We start from the raw sequence: 25,533 nt of genomic DNA on the forward strand, positions 1-25,533 counted from the left end.
GTTCTGTTCAACCATGGACTCACAATACCCTTGATATCGACCCATAACCAAGAATCATTATTTCAAAATGAATTAGTATAACCCTCCTCATTTCACCTTTACATGCACTTGTCTTCTTCTATTTCCCTGAATATGCTCAAAGCTTACTATGACATCATCTTCCCATTGCATTGCAATGTTTATACCTTGAAAACCTTTATTAATCTTTGGGGGATCTCTCTCTGTTAATGTAAGTAGACAAATCCACAAAATCTAGATTTTTGAAGCTGTGACCCCAGGACCTCAGAAGATGGCCATATTAGAAAAAGCATCCCTAAAGGTGGACAGTTATTAGTTAAGAATTGGTGGAGTATGAATTCCTAATCCAAAATGACTGGTGTTCTTAAAGAAGAAATTTGGAGAGGGTCACACACAGGGAGAACACCCTTTGCTGCCATGAGACAAGGAACCACCAGAAGCTAGTACAGAGGTCTGGAATAGAACCTTCTAGAAGTGTGATTCTCCTGACACCTTGAGCTTCAACTCATAGCCTTAGCAAGATGAGACACTAAATGTATGCTATTTAAGCTACTTATTCATAGTACTTTGTTTTAGTACCCTAGGAAATGAACACATCTTGGCTATTTCATTTGTTGATACTATTTCTGGGCTTGGATATCTGTCACTGTGGCACCATCTACTTAATATTCCCACTCCCAACCCAAGACCTTCCATGGCTCGTTTTCTGATTGATTTCTGCCAGGGGCTTTTCCCACCACCAATCCCAGGAGCTTAGTCTAGAATTCAGGCAGCATGGCCATGCTGGAATACAGTGGGGCTGCCCTGGTGTTCCTGGAGGAAAGTTATTTTTGAGAAAAAATTCAGAATCTGAGACAGTGACCTTAAAGATGACCATCTGTGTTGTTCCTTGCTATGAATTCTCCTGAGGTATATAGCAAATTGCTTTCATAAACCCTAGGAAGGTTGTCTTTGTGTTCTTTCTGACATTTTTATTAATATCTCACCTTGTGTTTGCCCAGGAGTTTTGAAGCATTTTATAGGTCTTTTAAAAAGTATTATCTCAAAACCCACTGATTTTCCCCAAATCAACAGTAACTCATGAAAGTTCTCACTCAGCCTTGCTGATCAATTCTCCAAAAATCTTTGTCTAAAGAATCAATGGCATTCAACTTTATGGGTTGCAATCAAATGGCAGATTGCTCAAGAGTTCAAATACAGCCAATCATGGCACTACAAAGCCTTCTGTCTCTTCCCCAAATCCTCAAAGCTCCATTGGTACAGGGGTCGCTCCTGACTCTTTACCTCCATGTCCCCCAAAATTCATGTACTTCCTGAAACTTCAGATGGTAACCTTATTTGGAAACAGGACCAATAAAGGTACAATTAGGGTTTTAGTGTGGGGCCTACTCCAGTGTGACTGGAGTGCTTATGAGAAGAAGAAGAAGAACAGGAGACAGATAGGGATGTACAGGGAGAAAGCCAAGTGACGATGTTCAGGCAGAGATTGAAGAAACTTGTCTAAAAGCCAAGGAATCCCAGGGCTTGCTGGCACTCCTCAAAAGCTAGAAGAGGTGAGGAAGAATTCTTCTCAACACCTTGACTTTAGATTCCAACCTCCAGACTGCAAGAGAATAAATTTCTGTTGTTTTAAGCCACCCAGTTTGTGGATTTTTTTTTCTAGGAAACACCCACAAACCACAAGCACTGGCCGCTCTGTCCTCTGTCTTTTAGATCATCCAGAACAATCCATTCATCTGGACTTGAAAAAAACAAAAGAAGAAGGAGGTTTGCTTCCTCAGTGCCAGATCACCACCACTCCTAGGCTGCTGTGTCACATGGGCATGTGCATACAAATGCACATGTGCGCCTGCGCGCACACACACACACTCTGAAGGGAAAAATGCTGCTCTTAGATGATTATTTAGATTCCGATTTTTCTATCTCCAGATATAGTTGAACCCAACAAATATGGTATTGTTGTGCACACACAAAGAGCTTAATATTAAAAAATAAGCACACTCAGAATACTGCTTCAGTCACTTAAAAGAGCTATTATGGGTCTGTACATTTTATTCACCTGGGAGGGGCCATCACCCCTTCTCTGCAGGCACAGAGCCTAGTTAAGCATACAGGTGCTTTTCAGTTAACAGTTTTCCTTTGGCAGCCTTAAGCTTCTTCCTGGGTTCCTAGTGGAAAGTTTTGATGTTGAAAACAAAGACCACAGGACAAGAGAGAAGTGAAAGCAGCAGTCCCTCAGGCCACCCGGGAGTTCAGGACTGAAGCAGAGAAAGAGAGGCAACTGCTGCCATCTCTCAGCCTTGGTCTTGAGCATGTCTTGAGCACAAAGCATTGTCTCCCCACAATTTAGCTGGGTCCAGCTTCCACCCCGAGCCAAATCTGCAGACAGGTTGACACAAAGAATAACTTACAGCAGCTGTCAGCTCAGGGACCTAGGGCTGGCCTCCTGCCACCTCACTGACACCCATCCACTTGCCTGTGCAGAAACCACCTCATCTCACTGCTGGGCTTCACCAGCAGTTCTCTGGGCACATCCTTGCCTCTCTGATTCTAGAATCCTACTTCTCACAAAGAAAAGAACATTTTCCTTTTTTCACACTCAATCTCATCCTGACCTCAAAGTTCTCATTTTTTGGTTTGCAGATCTGCCCCTGCTGGGGATGGAAATTTGTTTGCTTCATGGAGCTGCATCCCCAGTCTAGGGGGGCTGGCCTTCTTGGCACCACTAGACAATGATAAGACATGGTAGACCAGCATGGCATTGTTCCCAGGGGAGAATACTCAGCCTGGTATTACACCACCTGTGAGCATCAGCAGATCACCTCTGATTGAGCTTGACCAAATCTAGTCCAGTGCTTTCTCTTTTTTAGAGTAGACTATACTTTTCAGAGCAATTTTATGTTCACAGGAAAATTGAGCAGAGAGCATAAAGATTTCCCATATTTCCTCAAACTCCATCTCCCCCACTATCAACATCCCCCACCAGAGTGGGACATTTGTTATAGCTGGTGATTCTACACTGACACACTTTTAGGGTCACTTTTGGAGTTTTATTTTCTGTGGGCTTGGGCAAATGTATAAAGACATACGCCCACTATTATAGTGTCATGTATAACTGTTTCACTCTCCTAAAAATCCTCTGTGCTTCCTCCTTCCCCACTAAGCCTAGGCAACCACCAATTCTTTATTGTCTCCAAAGTTTTTGCCTGTTTTAGGATGTCATATAATTGAAATCGTGCCATACGTAGCTTTTCAGATAGGCCTTTTTCCACTGAGTAATACATTTTCAAGTTTTCTCAAAAACTTCTCAGAGACTGAACTCCAGCTGCTTTTGCACGATTTTTTTTCAATTGAGAAATGCAGGTTGGGCCTGCCTGTTCCTCCTGCAAACCACAGGTCTCAAGTTCAACTCAAGATAGGTCTCCATCTTCCCATCTAATATCGATCTAATTTAGAAAAAGAATCCAGGAATGAGAATACTATCAGAGAACACATTGATGTGTTTATTTGAGTCTAAAATGGAGCTTAAGAGTTTCCTGGTGGAAAATGTCTATTATTTGTCTAGTTTGACACTGAGGCCTATTAGGATATGTAGCAGATGTTATTCATATGTTGGATCTATAGTTCTTGTTTTAATTCACATATTTAAAGAATATATACATTATATGGTACCCTGGAAAATACAGACTCTGCAACTATTTTAACTAATGGTAAAACATTTACATAGCAGCTTTAAAATGTATGAAAAAATTTTCACAAAGTTTGTACATTCTTTTATGAGGTTTATGAACGAAATGTTTCGAGGACCTCCATCGAGACACAACTGAGTGAACAAGCAGAGCTGGCTTCATAACTCACACATCAGTTACTCCTCAGGACACCATGGTAGGAAAACAGAATACACTCATTACCCAGAATAATCTACAAAATATTCATTCTATTTCATACCATATGTTAACCAAGGCAAGGAAGTGCATAATGAATATTAAGATGATGGTTAAAACAAGATTGCTCTCAGAATAGTTACAAAACACTTATTCATCATTGATTCCTTAACCACAATAAATTTGGACAAGATGTATATTCTTAATTTCCCACCATGATGTTTAAATATTTCATCATATAGGAAAAAAAATCAGAAAGAACAAGGGGAAAATTATACTTACTAATGCTTGATGTCTGTCTTCACCCTATTCCTCACCCACTTCTTGATCTTGAACAAGCTGCTTTCTTCCTTGGTGGTCCTTTGTTGGGTAAGAAAAAAAAAAAAAAAAACAAGAATTGGCACCTGCAGGGCCCAGGGCACAGGTTTTGAGGCACAAGTGATTTGGAATTTAATGGCTTTTGATAATTTACAAATCAAGATAATGTGAACTTAATAATTTTGCTACCTACTAATTAGTGATTTCTTCATAAATTGAACCTGCTGAGTGGGTCACTGGGGGCTAATTATTTAATTGTGTAGGGCCTCAGTTTCCCTACCTGTCAAAAGAGGACACTGAGCACTGGGCTAGGCAGTCTCTGAGGTCACACTCTGTCCTTACATGTGATTCTTGGTGATTTACTTATAAAGTTCAAAAGAAGAAATGACCAGTGATCAGTTTATTCAATCATGATTGTACATCAGAATAAAGAAATCTGAACCAGTTCAGCCATCAGTAGAACACTTTTGGAAAATATAAATCTGCTTCTCCCAGGAATAGTGTTCTGGAAATAAATCAAGAAAGGTATCTCGGTGTTGCTCTTCTCTAAAAGGTATTCACTCTGAATTAACATGTTTGTAATTGTTAGGTCTCTTAGACATACTGATCTTTGAGCCTTGGTTTTCTCTTATTTCATTGTGGAACATTTAATTAAGGGATAGAAGGATCATTCAGAGAACAGTGCAGTTTGTATGGGATGTATTTATTCTCCATAAAGGGAACTAGGATAGATTATGTGTACTGTGGAAGGGCTTAAGACAAATTGTAATGAAGGTGAAATTTTGAAGAGAGAACAAATTGTGGTCACTGGTTTTGTGAACAATTTTTTAAAACAGTTTTGGGTGGAGAACTGGGGACAGGGTCTGGGAGATGACGCTGTTCCTGATGAGCTACCCATCATAACAGGAGTTCTAGTTCTTTTGCTTTTTTCAGAAGACTGTTATAATTTGCTGTTTGCACCTGTCTGGCAGAAGTTAGGAGAGCAAGAGAAAAAGATTTGTTTTTGTCCAGCCCATGAATCATATATAAGAGCTCCAACAGTGAGGAAGAGTTTAGACAGCTTGCCTGCACATCAGACCTCTCAGAGCCCCACGCCCAGCAGGTTGTTTTGAGAGCAGATTGTGAGAGTCTGTTTACTTCTGCATGGTCAGAGAAAAAGAGAAAGCTGCCTCCCCCTTCACCTGAATCCTATTGGTCAGTAAATACCATACAGTGATAATGATTGAAGTGACAAAGTATCTCAATCTTGGGTAGACCATTCCATGGTGCCCTTTACTTGGGGAAGTCTTTGAAATTTGACAGAGATGCCTCAATGCCACCTGGAAGTTGCTGTGAATTTAGAGTTAGCCAGTGGAGGAATGGAGGCCTAGAAACTGCCTCATAAATCTTTCTGTAGAAATTCTAAAATGTTCTAGTGTGGGATGATGACACATTTAGGTCTTAAGAATTACATTAAAATTCTTTTCCATAGTGACCCTTTCATGTGCAGGACAGCCTCAAATGGGATATTCTGTGACCTAGATTCTGCTTCAAATCTCAGTACAAGCCAGAATGAAATCAGAATTCTGTGGACAGTGAAAATTATATAACCCTAAGGAGGCCATTTATAGCTTAAAAAAAAAGCAAAGTATTCTTATTAAACAGTGTTTGGGATCTGGGAAGCTGTGGAAAAGATGGTTACTGAGGGCTGGGGATATAGCTCAGTTGGTACAGTGCTTGCCTCACACGCACAAGGCCATGGGTTCAATCCCCAGCACCACCACCAAAAAAAAAAAAAGATGGTTGCTGGGTGTGATAAGAAAGAAATCTAGATCAAAGATGTCAGTCTTTGCAATTGATATTTAGACAAAATGGGTATTAGAATCAAAAGACACAGACACAATGAGAGTAGACAGATAGCTTAGAAATGTCTCTGATTCTTCCAAAAGAGTGGTTCCCCCTTTACTCTGTTTCCATCACCTCAGTTTGCTAGGGTCACAGGTAACATTTGGATGAGTTTCTGAAAGAATGCCAATCTTCCCATTTCTTTAGGACTCAAGAGAACCTGAGGAGGCATAGATACCAAATAAACAAGCAGACAACAGGTTCCACAAAACTGTACAGAGCAGTGGACAAGAGCAACTCCCAGGATTCAAGTGGCTCTTTCTTTCCCAGTACAGGATACTCTGGCAGCAATGTTCAGTTTCTCTCCTCTATCCATTGCAATGGAAATCTGTTCTCCCCTCATCTATCAAGTGGGGGCAGCAAAGAAGAGAAAATTCAGGTTCGTGACCCTATGAGCTAAGCCACCCCACCACCACAAATATCTTAAAGCAGATTTTCCAAGCTTTGTTGCAAACGTCAATGGCATTTTGATGGGAGAAATTAAGAAGCCAAAATCCTAAAATGTGCCTACACATCTATTCTGCAAAATGTCTTAGATATTGTGTCTTTCTGATGTTCTGAGAACAGCATACAATATGAAGAATTTTGCAATCTTTTTGGATGACACAGCCCCCTCATTTTTTAGTTGCTTCCAATACCTATTACAGCTTGAGGAACCATGCAGCTCTGCAGAAGACAAGCTCGGGAGTGCCATCCTAGCAACTGCATTCCTATTTTTATGCTGAACTTGATTATCTCAGCTTTGGGTATCTGTTCTATTTACCAACAAGGAGAGGACCAGAACTTGAACCAGTGCTATTTCGTGGAGTAGAAGGTCTAAAGATGAAGTGTGAAAAATATAGGTCCTTTACACTTACTGCATTTCTTCCCTGGCTGCTCTTTTATTACCAATTCTGGGAGAAAAGACAGCTCCCAAATTTTCACCTGAGAATTAAAGATCCTGAGATTTGGGTATGTGGTTCTCTGAAATGTTGAGTCAGGTCATGCTATTGTAAAAGTTGCGGATGCATGGACCTTTCTGGTTTATCACCACTGTATGGGTTGCCAGTCTACTGTCATATGTTGCTTCCATACTTGTTTAGAAAGAGAGAGCATAGTTTGAATGGATACATAGATTAAGCATTAACTCAGTTCTCTTCCACAGTTGCAATTGCTCTAATCTTGGGGAACAGATTATATTTATATAGTACCTTGTCAATTTTTTGGCATTTCAAATATTTTATCTGATTTTATCATAACTAAAATCCTTTGAGAGAGTTTATGTTAGAGAAATTTTAGACTCTGGGTAACACTAGTCAACAGTGAATTTGTTGCTTGGCTTTAGATTGGTTCATCGGGAGGGAGGTGGGTGGGCATTGAGAGGTACTGGGGGACAAAGGCTACAAAATTATGCTATATCCATGTACAAGTATACTGCAATGGATCCTGCTTATAAACAGATGATAATGGACTAATTAAAATATTAATAATACTAATATTACTACTAATAAAGGTGAGATCAGTGGAATAGAAAAAGTAGTTTAGAGGAAGTAGGAATAGAGGAAAAGAGAAGAAAATTGAACAAATTAGGTTATGTGCATGTATGAATATAGCATAGTGAATCCTACTATTATGTATAATTATAATGTACCAATTAAAAAAAGAAAAGAGTGGTTCATAGAAGTAACGAGAAAAATAGGGAAAACAAGTCTTGGGAAGAACCAACTTAGTTCAAGAAAACCAGGTAAAAGGAACTAGAATACAGTCTATTCTGAGTTCTGCCACTGGAAACCTTTGTTTCACCCATTCTTGTGCCACCTCTCAAGATGTCCCAGGACACAATATCTAATTGTCACAACAGGCCACCACAAGCCCACACATTAACTAGGGAGTGGTATAGGTTAACTGGCAGGAATCGCAAGCCTACCACTTGGCTAGAAGGTGGTCCATAATCATTGACAGGTTCATAAAAAATGACATGCAATTGCCCAAAAGAACATTTGAGGAATATTGCCCAAAGGAGGGAACTTGGCTTCTAAGCAAGCAATCAGCAGCTTTATTCAAGGCAAGTGTATGTATCCCTCCAATCAGGGATATGAAGAAACTAGGTCCAGGAGGGATTATTTGACTTACTCAAAGTCATGTGAATAATAGAGATCCAACATTAGACTTTCTATTATCTTACTCCTGAATATGTGATTTTCAGTTATTACTTTATACTTCTGCAAAGTCCCTGGGAGGCAACAACAGTTACCATTTATTAAAGGTCACTATCATCAGATACTTATCTAGATACTCTGTATATTAATTCATTTAGACCTCACAAGATCCCTAGGGATGGGTGGTATTATTATAATAATGGGTATTATTATCCCATTTTTGAGATGAGAACTCTCAGGTATAAAGAGGTTCCATGGCAAGCAGGTGGTGCAGACAGAATGAAAACCAAGACTAGTCCTGGAACTCACTTTCAAAATGATGCAGCAATGAAACAATGTTGGGTTGAATTAAAATTTTGTTGTTTACATCCTCTTCTCCATCATTCTCTCCTGTATTTCAACAAATATTTAGTGAGCAAGTCATGGTTTCAGACACCCTGCCAGGCTCTGGAGGAGTGTGAATAAGGTGGCTGTGACCTTGGTTTCAAGTAGTAAATTATTACAATGCAGCCCTCTCTGCTTGAAGCTCTGAGTTCTGGTAACTTGTGCCCTGGGAGCAGAAAGGAGAGGCACGTGGCCCGGTCTGGGGAAAAGGAACTCAGAAAAGACGGGAGCACCTGGCAAATGGGGATAGGTAGGGGGTGACAAGGAAGGGAAAAGAGTTTATGGGCCAGTCCCTTGGGTATTAAAAGACAAGTATGAAACACAGCTGGACCTCAAAGAAACCCCAAACTAACATCATACTCATGTGACCATAGAGTTCCACCTTTCTGCTTCACTCTGGGAGTTTCTGTTCTTCTGCCCTCTCTGAATTCACCTTTCTCATGTGTTGCATTTATCTTGCTCCAGCTGTGATACCTCTGGTTTGCGCAAGCTTTGGCCTGACTCTGATCAGCCAAACATTCCCCCTCGTGGTGTACACAATGGAGCGGCCCTCTTTACCTAACATTCTATCTCCCTCCAACTGGAGAGAACAGAAAACAACATTTCCCAGACATCCTTGCTATAGTACTCTGGATACCAGTTAGATGCATCTTCATGAAGATGGATATGATGAGGAAGCTGCTGTCTTTGCCTGTTTGTGTTCCTTCCCAGGGCCAGGCAGACATGAGGTTTCCCTGAGGCAGCATCCAGCATCTAAACCTCCCTGGAGAATGCAGTTCTGGGGGCAGAAATAATTCAGTGCCTGGATTAAAGCAAAACATTGCTCCATTAGGCGGCTTAGTTGTAGAAGCTCAGCTGGTGATTCAGCTTGGTATTATTCTGATGAGTCATTTCTGCATGGTTGGAACCTGATCTTTCAAGCCTTCCAATGATATTAGAAGCACCAAATGACCTGTGTTAAATTCCTTCCTGCTTAAAGTTCCTGCACTGAGCTCTGACTGATAGAATCTTTTTTTCTAACTTAATTCAGAGAGAAAGGATCTGAAAGAGGAGACCCTAGCCAGGTACGATGGCGCATGCCTATAATTCCAAAAACTTGGGAGGCTGAGGCAGGAAGATTGCAGGTTCAAGGTCAGCCTCAGAAACTTAGTAAGACCATGTTTCAAAATAAAAATAAAAGAGAGGGAAAGTGTCCTGAACTACCCTGTAGGTACCCTGAACATGAACCATCTACTCCTGGTTTATTTAGTTGCATTGTGAGAGGTGGAAGAGAACCACAGTAAGAAGCGAGACAAAGGCATCCAGAAGGGAACCAGGTCAAGGAGGCAGTGATTGGCTGATCCACCATATAGTCCAGAATGAGACCAGATCTCAGAGCTCAAATCAGAAGTGGCAAGAAGTGAGTCTGTAGGGGCCAGCTCATACCAGATTGTGAAGGCCATTTTAAGCCTCATTCAGGTATTTTGGCCAATTCTAAGAACAACTGGAAGCTTAAGAAAGGTTCAAAACAACTGGAAACCACTTAACAATCTAGAATTCAGGGGAGAAAAAACATCTTGGTTGCAATATGGAAGATGAGCTTCTGGGAGCAAGACTGTAGGCAAGGAGCCCCCAGAGGCTATTGGAGCTATCTGTGGGGAAGGTCTGGAGGTGGCCTGAATTTAGGCAGTGGAAGTATGCATGGGAACAAGTGAGGTTTTTTAGTTAGCATGGTCATCTGGAAAGAATTATATTTTCAATAATGTATTCTTCTATAATGTATTTTCAATGTAAAATTGGGACAGATCCAAGTATTGTAGTGCCTAAAATTTATAAAATTGAGGGTTCCTATCTTATGAATAATAATACAAAATTAAGTATGAAAGTGAAAAATTATTTAGATAAATTAAAAATGTAAAAAACCTGCCAATTATGACAAACATTGCATAATCTGGAATTGTCTAATATACCTCTGTAATACTTCTTTACCTCTATTTTGGGGCTATATACCCTTTTCATTTTTTTTCCTGGTACTGGGTATTGAACCCAGGGACACAACCACTGAGCCACATCCCAAGCCCTTTTTATTTTTTATTTTGAGACAAGATCTCCCTAAATTGGTTAGGGCCTTGCTTAAGTTGCTGAGGCTCCCTCAGCCTCCTGAGTTGCTGGGATTACACATGTGCACCACCATATGCAGTGATTGTATGTGTACATTTTTATTTTCTTTTCATAAAACAATGTTTTTTGTGTGTGTGACATTACTTTCTATTGAAAGAGTAAAAAAACCCAGCCTGCCTCCTTACAAGTCCTTCCTCTATGGCCCTAGGAGACAGCCACAGGACTGGATAACATGAAGGGGACATCCTCTAGCCCTGTGACTTTTCATCTTTGGGCCACAGGAACAATAGTGTGAAATATGTGCAATACAACTGGCACTGTGGAAGAATTCCTGGATGTCCTTCTTATACCAGAAGAGCTACAAGAGCTTACCTATATACTAAAGTGTCTGTAACCTCAGTAATAAACCAAAAGGAAATATTTTTCCAACTTCACTGATTCTAAGTCAGTGGCTGAATACTCCATTGCCATGTCTCTGTCACATGACACAGAGGAAATTTGACAAGAGTGACTCCAGTCCTGTCCTGAGCTAGTCCAGCCACCTCTGGGCACATATCTAGTAACTCTGAATACAACTTTTTGGCTTAATGCACTGACACCATCCTTACCAGATGGGGCCTGTAGGTACTGCTACTTTGTGCCAGCAGCTTTGGATATAAAATTCAAGGTATATGACCTACTTGGCAAGCCTCGTCTTAAATATAAAGTGTATAGGCTCAGAAAACAGCTTTGGTATGTTGATTACTTTAAAATGAAGGCCTAAGAAGTAAGGTCTGTGGACTTCTATCTCCTCCTGTTCTTTCTTCCCTGAAGTAAATCTCAGAAACCAGAATTATTCTTCTTCAAGGGACATCATAGGAACTAGAACTGCTCTTCTCCAAAGCAAGCCATAAATCTAGAAAGGTCATACTCTCTCTTTTCCCATCTCCCTTGAAGATTCTCATTCCAGAGGTAGCCTGGCCCACATCAGGGAAGAAGGAATGTTACACAGAGAGACCAAGAGGAATCTGAACAGACAGGCCTTGCTGGGTTCACTCATTTCATTACCATTAGATCACACTCTTGTCCAATCACATTTCTACACTGTTGTCCATGTTTCATCCAAACTAAGCATGAATATGCACAGGGTCTTCATTTCTGAAGGCTCCACATCATGCAGAATTTTGATTAAATTTGCTTTTCTCTTCTTAACCTGCATTTTATTATAGTTCTGCCCACTGTGGCCCTCATGATGGGTATGGAAAGGTAACTTACCTTTTGCCCCTACAGAAGGTGTGAGAAAAGGCCTTTCCATCATCTACTTAGGAGACAGATTCTTCCATACAGAGGGCGGTCACAGAACAGAAAGGTCTTCAGCTGGGTGTCCTAGAGGGAAGATGAAAATCCACTAAAATCTCTCATATGTATGCAAGTGATGAAATTTGATGAGTTGGTCTTAAGAAGCTGAACATGATATTTCTCCTTAGGAACTTTCTACTCCTTAAATTTCCTCAAGTTTTTCAAGTCATTTATTTTTGGAAAATAGTCATTTTCCACGTAGTGCCTTCCTCATTGACTAGCAAATAAGAAGACACCTGTAATGAAAGAGGACCAGACCCCTCAAGCCAACCAGGGCTGCCTATGATCATAGGTAATTAACAACCTTTCCATCATGGTATAAAAAGGAAGGTTGACCTCAAGGGAAGAGTCAATCAGTGAGTGACTTTTTGTGGATGCCCTCCACCCAAGCACATGGAAAGAGCACTGAGGAGAGTTTTTAAACTAGAAATTATTTATTTGAAAAAAATAGCTAGTCAAAGGGAGAAGGATATTCATTTTATATAGCTAAATACTATAAAAGCAGACACAGGCCAAATTAATATATAAGATTCTGATGTGATTTCAAGAGAGATTATATTTGAACAGCACTGGTAGTCACCCAAATGCATCTTTGTGCAAATAAGGAAAAGCTGCCCCTTCTTTAAGATATTTTAGAAAAAAATGTTTTATAAATAACAGTGCCATCTGAAGATGCAAATGACCCACTTACTTGACAGCCCTAAATATGGAAAGCTTTTATTTAGGTTTATGTTATTATACATACACTATTATAATGATATTAAGAAACTTTTTTGGTATGTATGTGGTGTTGGAAATCTGAACCCAGGGCCTTGCACATACTAGGCAGTGCTCTATCATTGAGCTATACCCTCAGCAAGCAAAGCAAACATTTTATAACTGAGTATTTTTTACATATGATTTGCCACCCCAATGTATCAATTATTTTCAATTTTTTCAAATGCCCTTCCAGACCTGAACAATATACATGTATATTTTAAAATGTTGTGATAGCATTAAGTATTTAATTTTCCAATAGCTTTTCTACTTAAAATAATAGAAATAACACTTTATCAGATTTCTACAAATCTCTCACTTAATGACATATAATATTATATCCAATAGGCATAAAAAGAATTTAACTGTGATTTATTTATTTATTTGTTTGTTTTGTTACTGGGGATTGAACCTGGGTTCCTCTATCACTGAGTTATATCACTAACTCTTTTTATTTTTTTAAATTTTAAAAATTTGTTTTAATTAGTTATACATGACAATAGAATGCATTTATGCACTTTGATATATCATACAGAGATGGGATATAATTTCTCATCTTTGAGACAGGGCCTTGCTAAATTGCCCGGGCTGGCCTCATGGTCCCCTTGCCTCAGCCTCCTACATATCTGGGATTACAGGCAGTGCCAACAAGTTTCAGTTTATTTTAGAATTTTAGGAACTTTAATCATTATATTATGATTGGCACCATTTGAAATATAGGAAAAAATGTCACATTAAAAACCTTTAGAGAGTAATTTAAATAGCATAGATAGATGAAATAATACATATTCTTCAATCATACTCTGGTATTTTATTGGAATACAGCTAACACAGAATTGAATTTGTATCTGACTATTTTGTTTATTTACCTAAATATCAGATTTACCCATTTGTATTTGCACTGTGAACCCGTCACTTCTGGAATAAAACCTCAGGAGATGCATTCCACACAAATATAGTGCACTGCAGAGAAGCAGCAGGGTGTAGTGGAAAGCACGTAGGGTTGGAACCAAACAGACTTGGACTGCTGTGCTTTGAAATATTATGTTCATCAAAAAGATTTGCACAAGAATGCTCATAAGCAGCTTTATTTATAATAGCTGAGGTAGAACAGTCCAGGCACCCATCAGTAGGAGAAGGGCTTAACTTTGGTATATTCACCTATGGAATATCATTTAGCAATAGACAGAATGAGGTACCAGTATACACAAAAACATGATGAATCTGAAATCATGCTCCGTGAAAAAAGTCTTACCCAAGAGTAATTACTCAACAGTTCTATTGCACGAAGATTTAAAACAGGGAAAGGCAATTTATGTAGAAAACAATTAGAACATTTGGTCACTTCTAGAGGTTGGTAAAATTGATACAGGAGACATGAAGAACTTTCTGGGATAACAGTCAAGTTCTGTCATGTAAGAGGGGTTTGGATGGTACATGTATGTGTGCTTTCTGAACACATCTAATGGTAAACTGAGGATTTGTGCTCTGCATTTTAGGTAAAACTTGCCCCCTCCAAAGCACATAATTCTAAACAAATATTGATCTCTAGTTAATGCTAAGTATTCCAGTTTGCTTTAAAATACATAAAAACTAATATAGATCAATGGATAAATAGAATAGTCAGTAGGTGGGTAGATGGGCAAGCACAGTAAAATGTTATAGCAGCTAGGTTTTTCTCTGTGACTAAAAATTTTCATAATCAAACATTAGAAAATGTCTTTTGATCTTGGATCTGTTTCATAAGCTTCTTAGTTCTGATTTCTGCAAAAGGAGGTAATAGTATTTACTTCATAAAGCAAAGCACTTAGTTCACTTCTTTGTTAATTTTAAGTCATGATGAGTGTTTTGGGATTTGATAACATTGCCTATGAGCAGTGGCTAAAATGGTATGTAGCTAAATTTTGGGGGTTATGAGCAATGAGCTGTCTGCTGATGGCTGATTATATGTTCCTTGAGTGGAGAAATAGCTTTTAATGATGGTAGTAGCTCCAACTGCAGTGACTTCTGGTGATGATACGTGCTTTAAAGAGGTGGACAGAAAGGAGAGAGGAAAGACGAAGTATCATTAGCAATCATCACATGAGTTTTCATACTAAAAATCTAAAGAGTTATTTGTTCATTAAAAGTTCCTTTTGTGAGCAATCATTTATTTTAAAAAACCCTGATATTGTCCTAGAAACTGGGGATACAGAAACAGATGAACATATATATATATATATATATATATATATATATATATATATATATATATACACACACACACACAAACAGAGGTGTCTGTCCTCTTGGAGCTCACTTTCTAGTAATGATAAAGTTCACTACTGGATCAGTCTGTCAGCTGAAGGGGTAGAAATGTGAGATATTTCTCCTTCCCTATCATAAGGGTCATGGCTGGCATGACTATAACAAAAGTCAGATTAACAAGAGAAAAGCATAATAAATTTAATCAAACTTTTGCGTGACATATAAGACTTCAGAAATAAGACCCAAAGACCCAGGTAAAATTGTCCATTTTTATGTTTAGGTTTGGTGAAGAATGGACATGCCTATAAAATATGAATGGACAAAAGAATATGATCTCATCATAATAAAATGAGTGGGGAATCACAGCATAGACTGTCCAGATTCTTCTTGGCCTCTCCATATAGTATTCCTCCCTACTGATTGTGGGGCAGGACCCTCTTCAAGGAAGAAGGGACAGAGTGTAACCTTTTTAGAATTTACAGCTTGCTTTGGAAAAAAGCAATTCTAGTTTCTATCACCACCTTGAGGTGCTGGGAGCCATTAGCCAAGTAGGTATGACAATTTCCTTGCCAGCGTACCCCATGTTGCTGACATGTTGCAGCGACATTGAATGTAGGTGACCTTGCTCAAGGACCAAGGCAGATTAGGGTGTTCCCGGTTTTAAGATAATCGTGTTTAGGGCGTTCCCAGTTTAGGTTCCAGGTTTAAGGTTTAAGATTATTCCTGCTGGGAATAGGGCGTATCCTGCTGCCTGAGTTCCCCTTGAGTTCTCACGTGATTCAGACAGTATATTTTGGAGATAGAAGCCCAGTGGAGGTGGATTTGGGCAGAGAACGTGGATTTGGGCAGAGAACGTGGATTTCCCCAGAACGTGATTGTAGACGGCTGGTGTGAGTTCGGGAATAAAGAGTTGCTGTTTGAATCTACAAGCTGTGTGGTGGCTCGTGATTGTGTGCCCAGCCAGACTGCGGCATTGAGGAACAGGAATTCTGATTTCTATCACTTGCTTTATGGGAGGATGAAGGGGGTGGGAGGTAGGAGGGCAGAAGAAGGTCAAAGAAACATTGCTTCTGATGCCTTTCCTTTTGAACTTTCTGTTCAAAGTACCCAGCATGCCACAGGACTAAGCTTTGGAGTATTCTTATATGAATCCTAACAGAACCAGGAATATTTACCAAGAATTTTTTTTCTGTACAAGGCACTTGGGATGCTACAGTAAACCACATGGGCCTGGTCCATCGTTCTTGGAGTTTTTGATCTAGCAAGGAATATAGATGCAATCAAATCACTGTATGTAACTATAATAAGTTAGAAGTATGAAAATTTCTGGGAAGGAGTATAGGGTCTTGAAGGGATTTAGAGAAAATGTCCCTCTTTTGTTTGGATGAAAGAAATGTCCCCCCTCTAAACTTTTCTCTGAGTTAAGAGAATGAAATATGCTTCAGATAGCCAGTGGCCCTTGTCGGGCCAACAATAATAGAAAAGGAAGAGAATTAGGTGTACCTATGGACAATATGGTTAGTCACATTTCGTTATTTCTCTTAACTTCTGATTGATTTATACCCATGGAGAACCTGTATAGTTCAGCTACAGAAAGCAAAAGGAGAATTGTTGAATTCCTCCTAAGCATGATTTGGTAATCTGGAATCAGGTTTATCTCGTGCCTACTCAATTGTTATAGCAAACAGTCCAACACTTCCACCTTGCCAACAAATTGCTAAAGACACGGGTCCTGAGGGTCATGAAACAAAGCAATTATATGACTCACCCACAGCAAGAACATTGTCTCCCCATACCAATACTAAGGTCACTGGTTCCAAGCAGAGAGAAGATAGAACTCAAGAGAAGATGGAGAACTGATAAAAAGTACGTGTGTCTCACAGACTAAAAACTCCTGCTCCTACCATCATCACACATCCTGGGAACAAATTAGAGCACTTGTCTAAGCATTGTTGTTGTTGATGTTGTTGTTAAGTGGGGACAAGCTGATGTGTGGGATTTGTACTTCTACCCTGTTAATCAGAACAGGCCTGGGCCACACTAGAAGGACTCCAGTTTTTCTGCATTATCAGCAGATGTGTCTGATTCCCTAAAGGATAAGAAAAGTACAGAAATATCTAGTGATGAAAAAGAATTTTTAAAAATGGTGTTAATGAAGAGCTTGGTGGTGATCTAGTAAAAACGTGGAAAGGAAGCAAAGACAGTCATCTTTTGCCTACACAAGCATGGATTGGTTCCCTGTGCAGAGGAGTGACTAGGACTATTGATCACACTTCAGGGCATCTTCTTAAGGTCAAGAAAAGGCAAGTTACTCAGCCTCCGTTTTCTCTTCAGTAATAGTAGCACATGCCTCACAAGTTTTTATTTTTTTCAGAAGAATCATTTGAATGAACTTAGCATTATTTCTGGCACATATGTATTAGGTATATTTTAGTTTTCATTCAGAATGATTTTCTAAAATAATCCTAGGTTCCTCTATAAAATTTTCAACAAATATGATTTGCTAAATGTATACCAAAGGTAAAAAAAAATCACAGCTCTGAAAGACTATATATATTTGCATGAATAAGAAAAACAAACCTCCCTTCACACACTCTGATTTGTTTCAGATTATATGACCATCACACCCACACAGTGGATTTTTTCCACCCGCCAGCCTTCCCCAACTAGGAGTATCCTCCTACCCAAGCAATCAAGCAACCTGACAGAAGATTCAGGATTAGTGCCTCTCTTAAAGACAGTTACACGTTAAAAAGCTACTTTGTTATAATCTCAGGATATAATAAGTCTAAAGAATCTATGTATTCTGAATTGGTAGCAAGCCTTGATTTGTTGGACAGGCCTTGGAGAGAGGTAAATAAGGCATTTACCTAGACCCAATTTAGGCTGAAATATTAAAGACGTTTTATGCTTTGTTTAAGTTGGTAAGTGTTATGATTCCTGTAACAACAGACTTGCTGAAAACTTGACACACTTTTCCTTCTGGTGTGTCTTTGCATAAACTGTTCCTCTTCTGCAAGATTAACTGATAAAATCTGAGTTATTCTGTCCCCACTCTCAGCTTGCATTTAAATCTGTTTCTTTTCTCTGGCTCTTTTCAAAGGTGCAGGCATACAAGAGCTAGCCCTAGCTAATGGCCAAACACTGTGTCTGAGTCCAGTCCCAGAGTCTTTTAACCTCTTGCTTCCAAGTCCGCATCTAAAGGCAAAAACAACCCTGGAGACGGGGCCCTCCCCCTGGCTGTGATAGGCTGCTTGGAATAGCAACAGCCTGTGTCACCGAAAAGGGCAAAGCCTTCGGAAATAGAAACAAAGTTGGTCACAAATCACATTGGCTTTGCCCGAAGTTTTTTTTTTTTTTTTTTTTCCCCCCTCACTCTTCTTTAGCATGCTACCATGGGACAAGTGACCACTCCTGTCCGCGGGGGAGGTCGGGGTAGTCTGCTGGCGAGGGAGAGGCTGTAACTCTACGTGACCATGGTACCTGTTGAAAACACAGAGGGCCCCAATCTGCTGAACCAGAAGGGGAGAGAGGCGGAGACCGATGGCAGCTACGGAGCCAGCGGCGGCCGGCATCCTGCCTGTTCGGGAGGTAAAGTGAGAAGGCTGGGCTAGCGTGACAGACCAGCGGGGCGAGCTGTCCGTTTGTGTGCGTGTAGGTGCGCGCGCGTGTGTATGTGTGTGGTGTGTGCGCGTGCGTGAGCGCGCTGGATGCGTGGACAACGGGGAGAGTATCTGGTGGGACGCGGAATGACCTAGAGCTGTAAAGCGAGGATGGAAGTCTGGTTAGGACTTTTTTTTTTGGTAAAAATTAAAAAAAAAAAAAAAAATGAGTTACATACCCTCTGCTCGTATGATGGGTTCCATCAACTGTGTTTACACAACACAATGTATAAATCTTTTTCATTTTGAAAAGTTTGGTCAACAACTTCGCTTGTAAACACACATACATTTTTTTCATTTATTGTTGCAAACGGACAATACATAAACAAGAGAGCATTATAAGCACCCTTTTAAGAAATCAATTTTTTAAAGTGGGGTTCATAAAAATTATTAGTTATGTAATCAATGAACACAACTTTCTTTTAAAATTCTTTGCATATTTGTTCTGAACTTATTAACCCGAGCCTGAACCCCCTACTTAGCGTGATCCTTCTTTCTTTAAAACTAGTCTTTCAAACTGAAGTTTGTGGAATACTTTTTCCTTAGGGAGGTGAAATTTCGAAAAGTTTTAATTCACTTCAATGGTCTTTGCTAACCCAAATGCTTTTCTTTAGTTCCACCTTGAGGATTTCCACAAATACACTGCACACTTCTGACCACCTCTTCCTATTCATTTAGTTTGCAAAGGAATAGAGACTGATTGTACTATAAAATAAAATCATTGACAAGTAATTCTCTCCTTCCTACTGCTCTCCTCAGCCCTGCTCTTTCTATCCATGTGTAATAGTCCCAGTTACCTATGGAAATGTCATCAGTAACCTAAAATGCTAAACGATACAAGGCCTGTCACCCTGGAATAAGCCTACATTCGCTTTTTATGTTATGGGTTTGCCTGGCTTTGTTATAGAGTCCACATACCCTCCCACCAAGGTGAAGTGGCGCCTCCTCAGGAATGAAGAAACTGTCATTCTTCCTTGTCTTGTTCCATGCTCAGCTTCCCCTTGCTTTCCCACTTTTACTCAAGCTAGCAGGGAGAGCTGGGGCCATTTTTCAAAATGGCCTCACCCTCTCTAAAACAAAGCTGTCCCTTCCCTAAGGCTTTGCTAGCTGATTCAAAGTTCCTAAGAGCAGGCAAGAAAAAATCTGTGCTAGGATGATGGGGGTAAAGAGAAAGAGTTAACAGTTCTTTTCTCTAAATCCCTGAGAAACTGAGCTTCAGTGTAGACAGCAGAGGAAGCCCAGGTGATGGTGACAGCCAAGTGGGGTCAGTGTTAAGATCACAAAAATGAAAAGAAATTCTGTCCAGGAGGGGCTTTTATAGTTTCCATGAAAAATTGATTACCTAATTTTGATATGATTTTGAAAGCATGGTAGACCTTAATAGCTGATGTTGTACAAGTTTGAAATTATCCCCCAGAAAGGCGATGGGTATTTATGCTTGTAAAAATTGACTCCATGCTCATAATTTAACCTCAAGTGCAACTGTAGACAAGTGATAAATGAATGCTGTAAATTAGTGTTCAAGTTTAATTTTAAATGAACCTCCGTTATCTAGAAGAGAAGCCTAAATGTTTCCCTAAAGTCTCAGATGAATACAGATTTGATCTATGTTATATGTAGTTTAGATTGAGATGGATTCAGAATCTTTTATTATTACTTTTGTAAATTTTCCTAACTTGTCTTAAACATCTCTTGGCACTCATAAGAAATTATACACATCTATGTGTTAATGAATGAATGTGCATTCTTGCTGTACGGTTTTGACAAGTCATTTAGCATCTCCATTCCTTAATATTGGTCTTTTATGAAGATGTTGAGGTTGGATGAAATAATATTTGTCAAATACTCGTCTTAGCTTCTTTGCAGGTTAATTTTCCATAATTTCTTTCATCCAGGGAATTCAGAGGATTTAAAAAATGCTCAGTTCATGAAAACCAAAGGGAGATGAGTCAAATAGAGACTGTTGCTCAGTCCTTTTGGGAACAGAGAAAAGGAGGAGAGGAGGGAAAGAGGTAACACTGGGGAATGATGATATTGGCCAAATTATATTGTTCTATTGTGTGCATGTACAAATATGTAACAATGAATCCCATCACTATATACAACTATAATACACCAATAAAAAATAAAATATGCTCAGTAATTATCATCATATTTCTGTATTTGAAGATAGCAACTTTTCTATATTCCTAGATGGAAAAAATCAGTCACAAAGAGGGGTGAATTATATAACCCAGGACGAGGTGATTAAATCATGTGAGATACTGAAAAACAAAACAAAATGAAAATCCTAAGCTCCACAATCAAGTCTGCCTTAATACGATTACACATAATGAAACATTTTGGCAGGTCTTCCGTGGCCAACTCTCTTAATTGGAAAGAATGCTTTGTTCCAACGACTAGAAGTTAATGAACTTAATTCATTTTCAAGAAGCTCTGACTCAAAGTGGTACATTGTTAGCACAATTTTCAGTGTTCATGGACCTATTCTAATTGATCTTCTAGGACAGTGCCAAGTTCAATTTGAAATCCTGGTACCCAGAGTGGACAACAGATGCAGAGAAAGTGAGAAACTACACACCAGAGAATCTCACATCCAAGGAACATGGGGCCAAATGATGGGCCATTGACCCAAGTTCACGCAGAGGTTGATGTGGAACTGACCTGGTGACCCCTGGCCCAGGAGCTTTGATGTCTCCTAGGAAGAGAGAGTTCCCTTAAGTCTCCTTTTGCCCTTATTAACAGTGCCTTTTCCTCTTCTATTTGTCCCCAAAGTCAAAAACCAAGAGCAATATTTGTTGTATGAGTGCAAGTCCTTAGCACTTCAGAGAATACCCTGGAACCTAGAATACCCAGAACTGGGCTCCTGGACCCACCTGAAAACTGCTCTTTTTCTCTCAGAAGATGCCTCAGTCAGGAACTTAAAAAATAACAGAAGGAAACTCTTGAGCAGTTGTTCTCAAACACCCTGTGAATTCCTGTTGGAAGCTGAGGGATGATCAGTATGTTAGATATCATCGTAGATTGGCTCCTACGGAGGGCTGTTATCTTAGGTTTAGCTTAAACTGGGCCTCCTAAATTCAGTCCAGCCCAGAGGAAGTCTTCTTGTCAGAGAGATGGAGGAGACTTCTGGGAACAAACTCATCCCCAGGGAAGAGAAAGTCAGTCCAACCAGCTTGCCTGACAATAGAGCTTTGGTTGTGGGAAGCAGGATTCTAACAACAGGTCAGTTAACTTGGGCAGAGCCAGCCTGGAGCCAGGGCCTCTCAGAGTTTGTGAGAAGTTAGGTCATCCCCATTTCCCAGGCTTTCTATATATTAAAAACGCAAGTGCCAAAACCTGTGAAAAAAATTGTTAATTCTTTAAAAATGTGCAATGAACAAATGGGAGACTGATAATAATAGCAACAAATTGTTGTGTGTATCATGATATTCCCAAGAAAATGACAGGATTTATAGACATGTCAAGTTATGAAGAACTAGAGCTTCTTGTGTCTGGTAATGAGATCCGATTTAAAGATAAACATCTCCCTCTTTAGTCCAGTCAGCACCTCTCTAAGACTGTATATTTAAACTTGGAAATCACATCAAAAGTCTAAATTTGAGACTTTGCATGACGAGGAGCCTTGAGCAAATGACCCCTCTGGGGCCTCCTAGAAAGGGAGAAGGCTCTAAACAAACATGGTGGGATTTGTTTCACCGCAAACTCCCGGTGGTTTTTGGCACACGCAGCAGGAGCAATGCTCTTGTTGCTCTCTAAGGACACGTCACCCAGAGAGGCAGAGAGGTTGTCTCTTGCCACAGACCCCTCCTAACGACAGCAGCAGGAGGCAAACAGGCCTTGGCAGGGCCTGACAAACATGGATATGGCCAGCCCAGGAACAGCCAGCCAAGCCCTGGGGCCCACCTGCACAGGCTGAGCTTTAGCCGGCACACACCAGCATGCCTGAACTGGTTCTTGCAGCCAGTGTCCATTCTGATGGCCAGAAACCTCTGTCCAAGTGGCTGAATATTTTCAACACCACTTGCTCTCTACGAGGTGGGCAGCAGTAGTGGAGGCGGCAGAGGTCCCAGGAATGGAGTAGCTGCTAGGACCCTGAGGTGGGCCCACTAGTAGAATCCCTATGCATTCTCAAAGAGGTAATTTTTGGTTTTCTATCTGACACCAGCTGATAGAAACAAAGCTCATAATAAAGTGAATACACTGTGGGACAGCCTGAGGAAACAAATGTAATGTGTATATATAAAAGATGAAATCGGCCAATTTTAAAATATAGCTTTTACTTGCTGTAGATATGTGGGATTTTTTTCATTCAAGAATAGCTAGTCTTCGAGCCATAATTTTATAGGTAGCATTTTCTCAATAGAAAGAACCCAAGTACTATTTAGCCTCAAAGTTAAAAGAAAGTTCTGAGAGCACCAAAGGGACCCTCCACTAGTATGCAGCTAGCTCTGGCTGCTAAGAGTCCCCGCAGCTATTTACTCAGAGTGTATGAGCAAGAACTGGTTTTATGTGACATTTAAGTTAAGCCAAGTTGAAGCTTTCTAGTTCATTTTTTCCCCCTCATAAACAATCTCTGCCAGAAGAGTGCATTATTGAATAATTTAAACGATGCTCTGGAATGATGGTGAGAAAGAAGAAGTTGGATGACTCCTTCCCAAGGGACTATTTGACCATACCACACAGGACAATTTCTCATCCTATCTTTCCTCAACAAAAGAACCTAATTTCAGTTAAAATCATAGAAATGGAAATTTCTCAAAATACTTCCCAGTTGAAATGAAGTCAAATAACCTTCATAATAAATCATAGATTTATATGGGTAATTTCTGTTTTCTTATTGGCACTATTTTCTTTTTCCACTTATAGCACAATCATTTATGTATTGCTAAATGGCTATGCATCAGCAATATACTAATTATTCTATACAATTTAAGTAAGTATAATAAGACTAAAATAATTGATCACCTTAATCTAAGTTTAGCAGTTTCTATTGTTTTTGAACAATGACTCATTTTTCAATGACTCTGCCTAAGTATCAGGGAGGAAAATGCAGTCCTTTGTTTGACTTACAGGAATATTTTTTTTCCTTAAGTAAATCTAGTTTAATTTAACTTTGAACTGTTCAGTTGTGATTCCCTTGGAAGTAATTATTTTTCAAACAACGCATGACTCAGGTCTGCCTGGCAGTTTGGAGCTGTTAGCAACGTCTATATCATTATATACAAAATGTTTCCACACTTTATGGAAGTTGGAGTTGAAAGCTATGCGCTAAGCTCTTTTAGAAACTTACTTGAGATGATATCTCAGCTTCAGAGGTGCAAGACTTTTTAAGAATGGGAGAGAGCTGCAATTTAGATCAATTTGTCCAATGAGAAAGCAGCCCTACACTAATAAAATGTTGATTTTTTAAAATTTCCACTAAGAAACTGAAAATGTAGAAACCACAAGGCAAAAATCACATGAAGAAACTTTTATGATGCAAGTCCAATCATGTAGGTGCTGCCAATTTCGAAAACAAAGGAATTCAAGAATTTATGAAAAGGCACAATTGTTAGGTTGGAAACAAGGTATCATTTTATTTCCTTTGCAATCAGCAAGACAGATTGTTTCAAAGTTTTACTTTTATATTATGAAGATTTTAGCACATGGATTCAGATTAAACAAATTTTTGTTAAATGACTGTGGGCCAAGTGCTTTCGTTACTATTTTTTCCTTCTTATCTTTATTAAAATGAGTCCATGAGGTGTATCCCAGCTCACCATTGGGAACTGAGGCCAGCGGCAGCTGCCAATTCCCAAGCACTGACTGCCTTCTTCCTTGCATTCTTCTATCTCATTCATTCTCACAACTCTACAGATTACACAATACTGTTATCTTTGTCTTACCAGTGAGGAGCAGAGGAACAGAAAGATTAAAGCCTTGCTGGGCCTGTCAAAGTCTAGCTGGCAGCTATAGGCACTCTGATTCAGACTCTTCACCATTCAGCCTAAAAACCTGCTGGAGAAAAGCAAAGTGACTTACCCCATGTAGTAGGTGACAGCGTGGGGATCTGAACCTCAATATCGTAAACCCAGTCCAGGGTTTTGCCCTCTTGACTAATAACATCAGTCAGCATTCTTTACTTCCAGCATGTCTAATCTGGGAATTTGGAAACCAGTTACACTCATTTCATAACCGATTGGATTCAATTTTAGCTAGTTCCCTATTTTTTCATGTGGCCTTTTGTTTTCTGTAAAATTTTAAGTTCCTGGATAAAATATATATTATCATACGTATCAGATTTCTGAGCTGACTCATTGTGCTTAAAAAGTACTGTGTAATCCATAGTAAATTGGAATTATGCTCCCTATATCTCCAACCTATTCATTAGTGATAACGTAAATGTGGCAATGAATCCAAATGTGACCTAGGAAACATCTCAACATGGTGCTTATAACCACCAAGGCTGGTTTTGCTGACCATCTGGGTAAGCCTTGTACATACATGCACATAGTACATACATGTTGGTTATATGAGCACAGGAGTGAAGAAGGGCTGATTGAACTGAACTAAAAGGTATTTTAATCCATGAAACATATACTGTGTGAGAGGCGCAGTTGAATGCTTCAGAGTAAGGATATTGAGGACATTATCCCCATCTAGAGATTTTACCAACTCATCAGAAAGATAAAAGACTACATAGCTACAGTCATGCACTGTGTATTGATGATTTGATTAACAATGGGCTCGTACATGATGATGGTCTCATAAGATTATACTATACCTTTAATGTACTTTTTCTATGTTTAGATACACAAATAC

The 25,533-nt window shown here is 39.5% G+C and overlaps 1 protein-coding gene and 1 long non-coding RNA gene across 2 annotated transcripts in view; one reads left to right on the top strand and one right to left on the bottom strand.

Annotated features, from left to right (window-relative positions):
• Positions 1–4,184: 4,184 nt before the first annotated feature.
• On the bottom strand, positions 4,185–24,836 carry LOC139706017 (uncharacterized). The gene is made up of 3 exons (XR_011707702.1): positions 24,754–24,836; positions 11,981–12,091; positions 4,185–4,262 (listed from the first exon to the last, which is right to left on the bottom strand). It is a non-coding gene; the product is annotated as an uncharacterized lncRNA (long non-coding RNA).
• The window catches only part of Slc2a12 (solute carrier family 2 member 12), a 51,407-nt gene continuing 44,234 nt past the window's right edge, over positions 18,361–25,533 (top strand). Inside the window, exon 1 of the mRNA XM_027938504.2 lies at positions 18,361–18,658. Coding sequence (XP_027794305.2) covers positions 18,544–18,658 — 115 coding nt within the window. The 5' untranslated portion in view covers positions 18,361–18,543. The remainder of the gene's footprint in view (positions 18,659–25,533) is intronic.

The sequence above is a fragment of the Marmota flaviventris genome, chromosome 6 (assembly GCF_047511675.1).
Source record: "Marmota flaviventris isolate mMarFla1 chromosome 6, mMarFla1.hap1, whole genome shotgun sequence".
NCBI classification, from domain to species: Eukaryota; Metazoa; Chordata; class Mammalia; order Rodentia; family Sciuridae; genus Marmota; species Marmota flaviventris.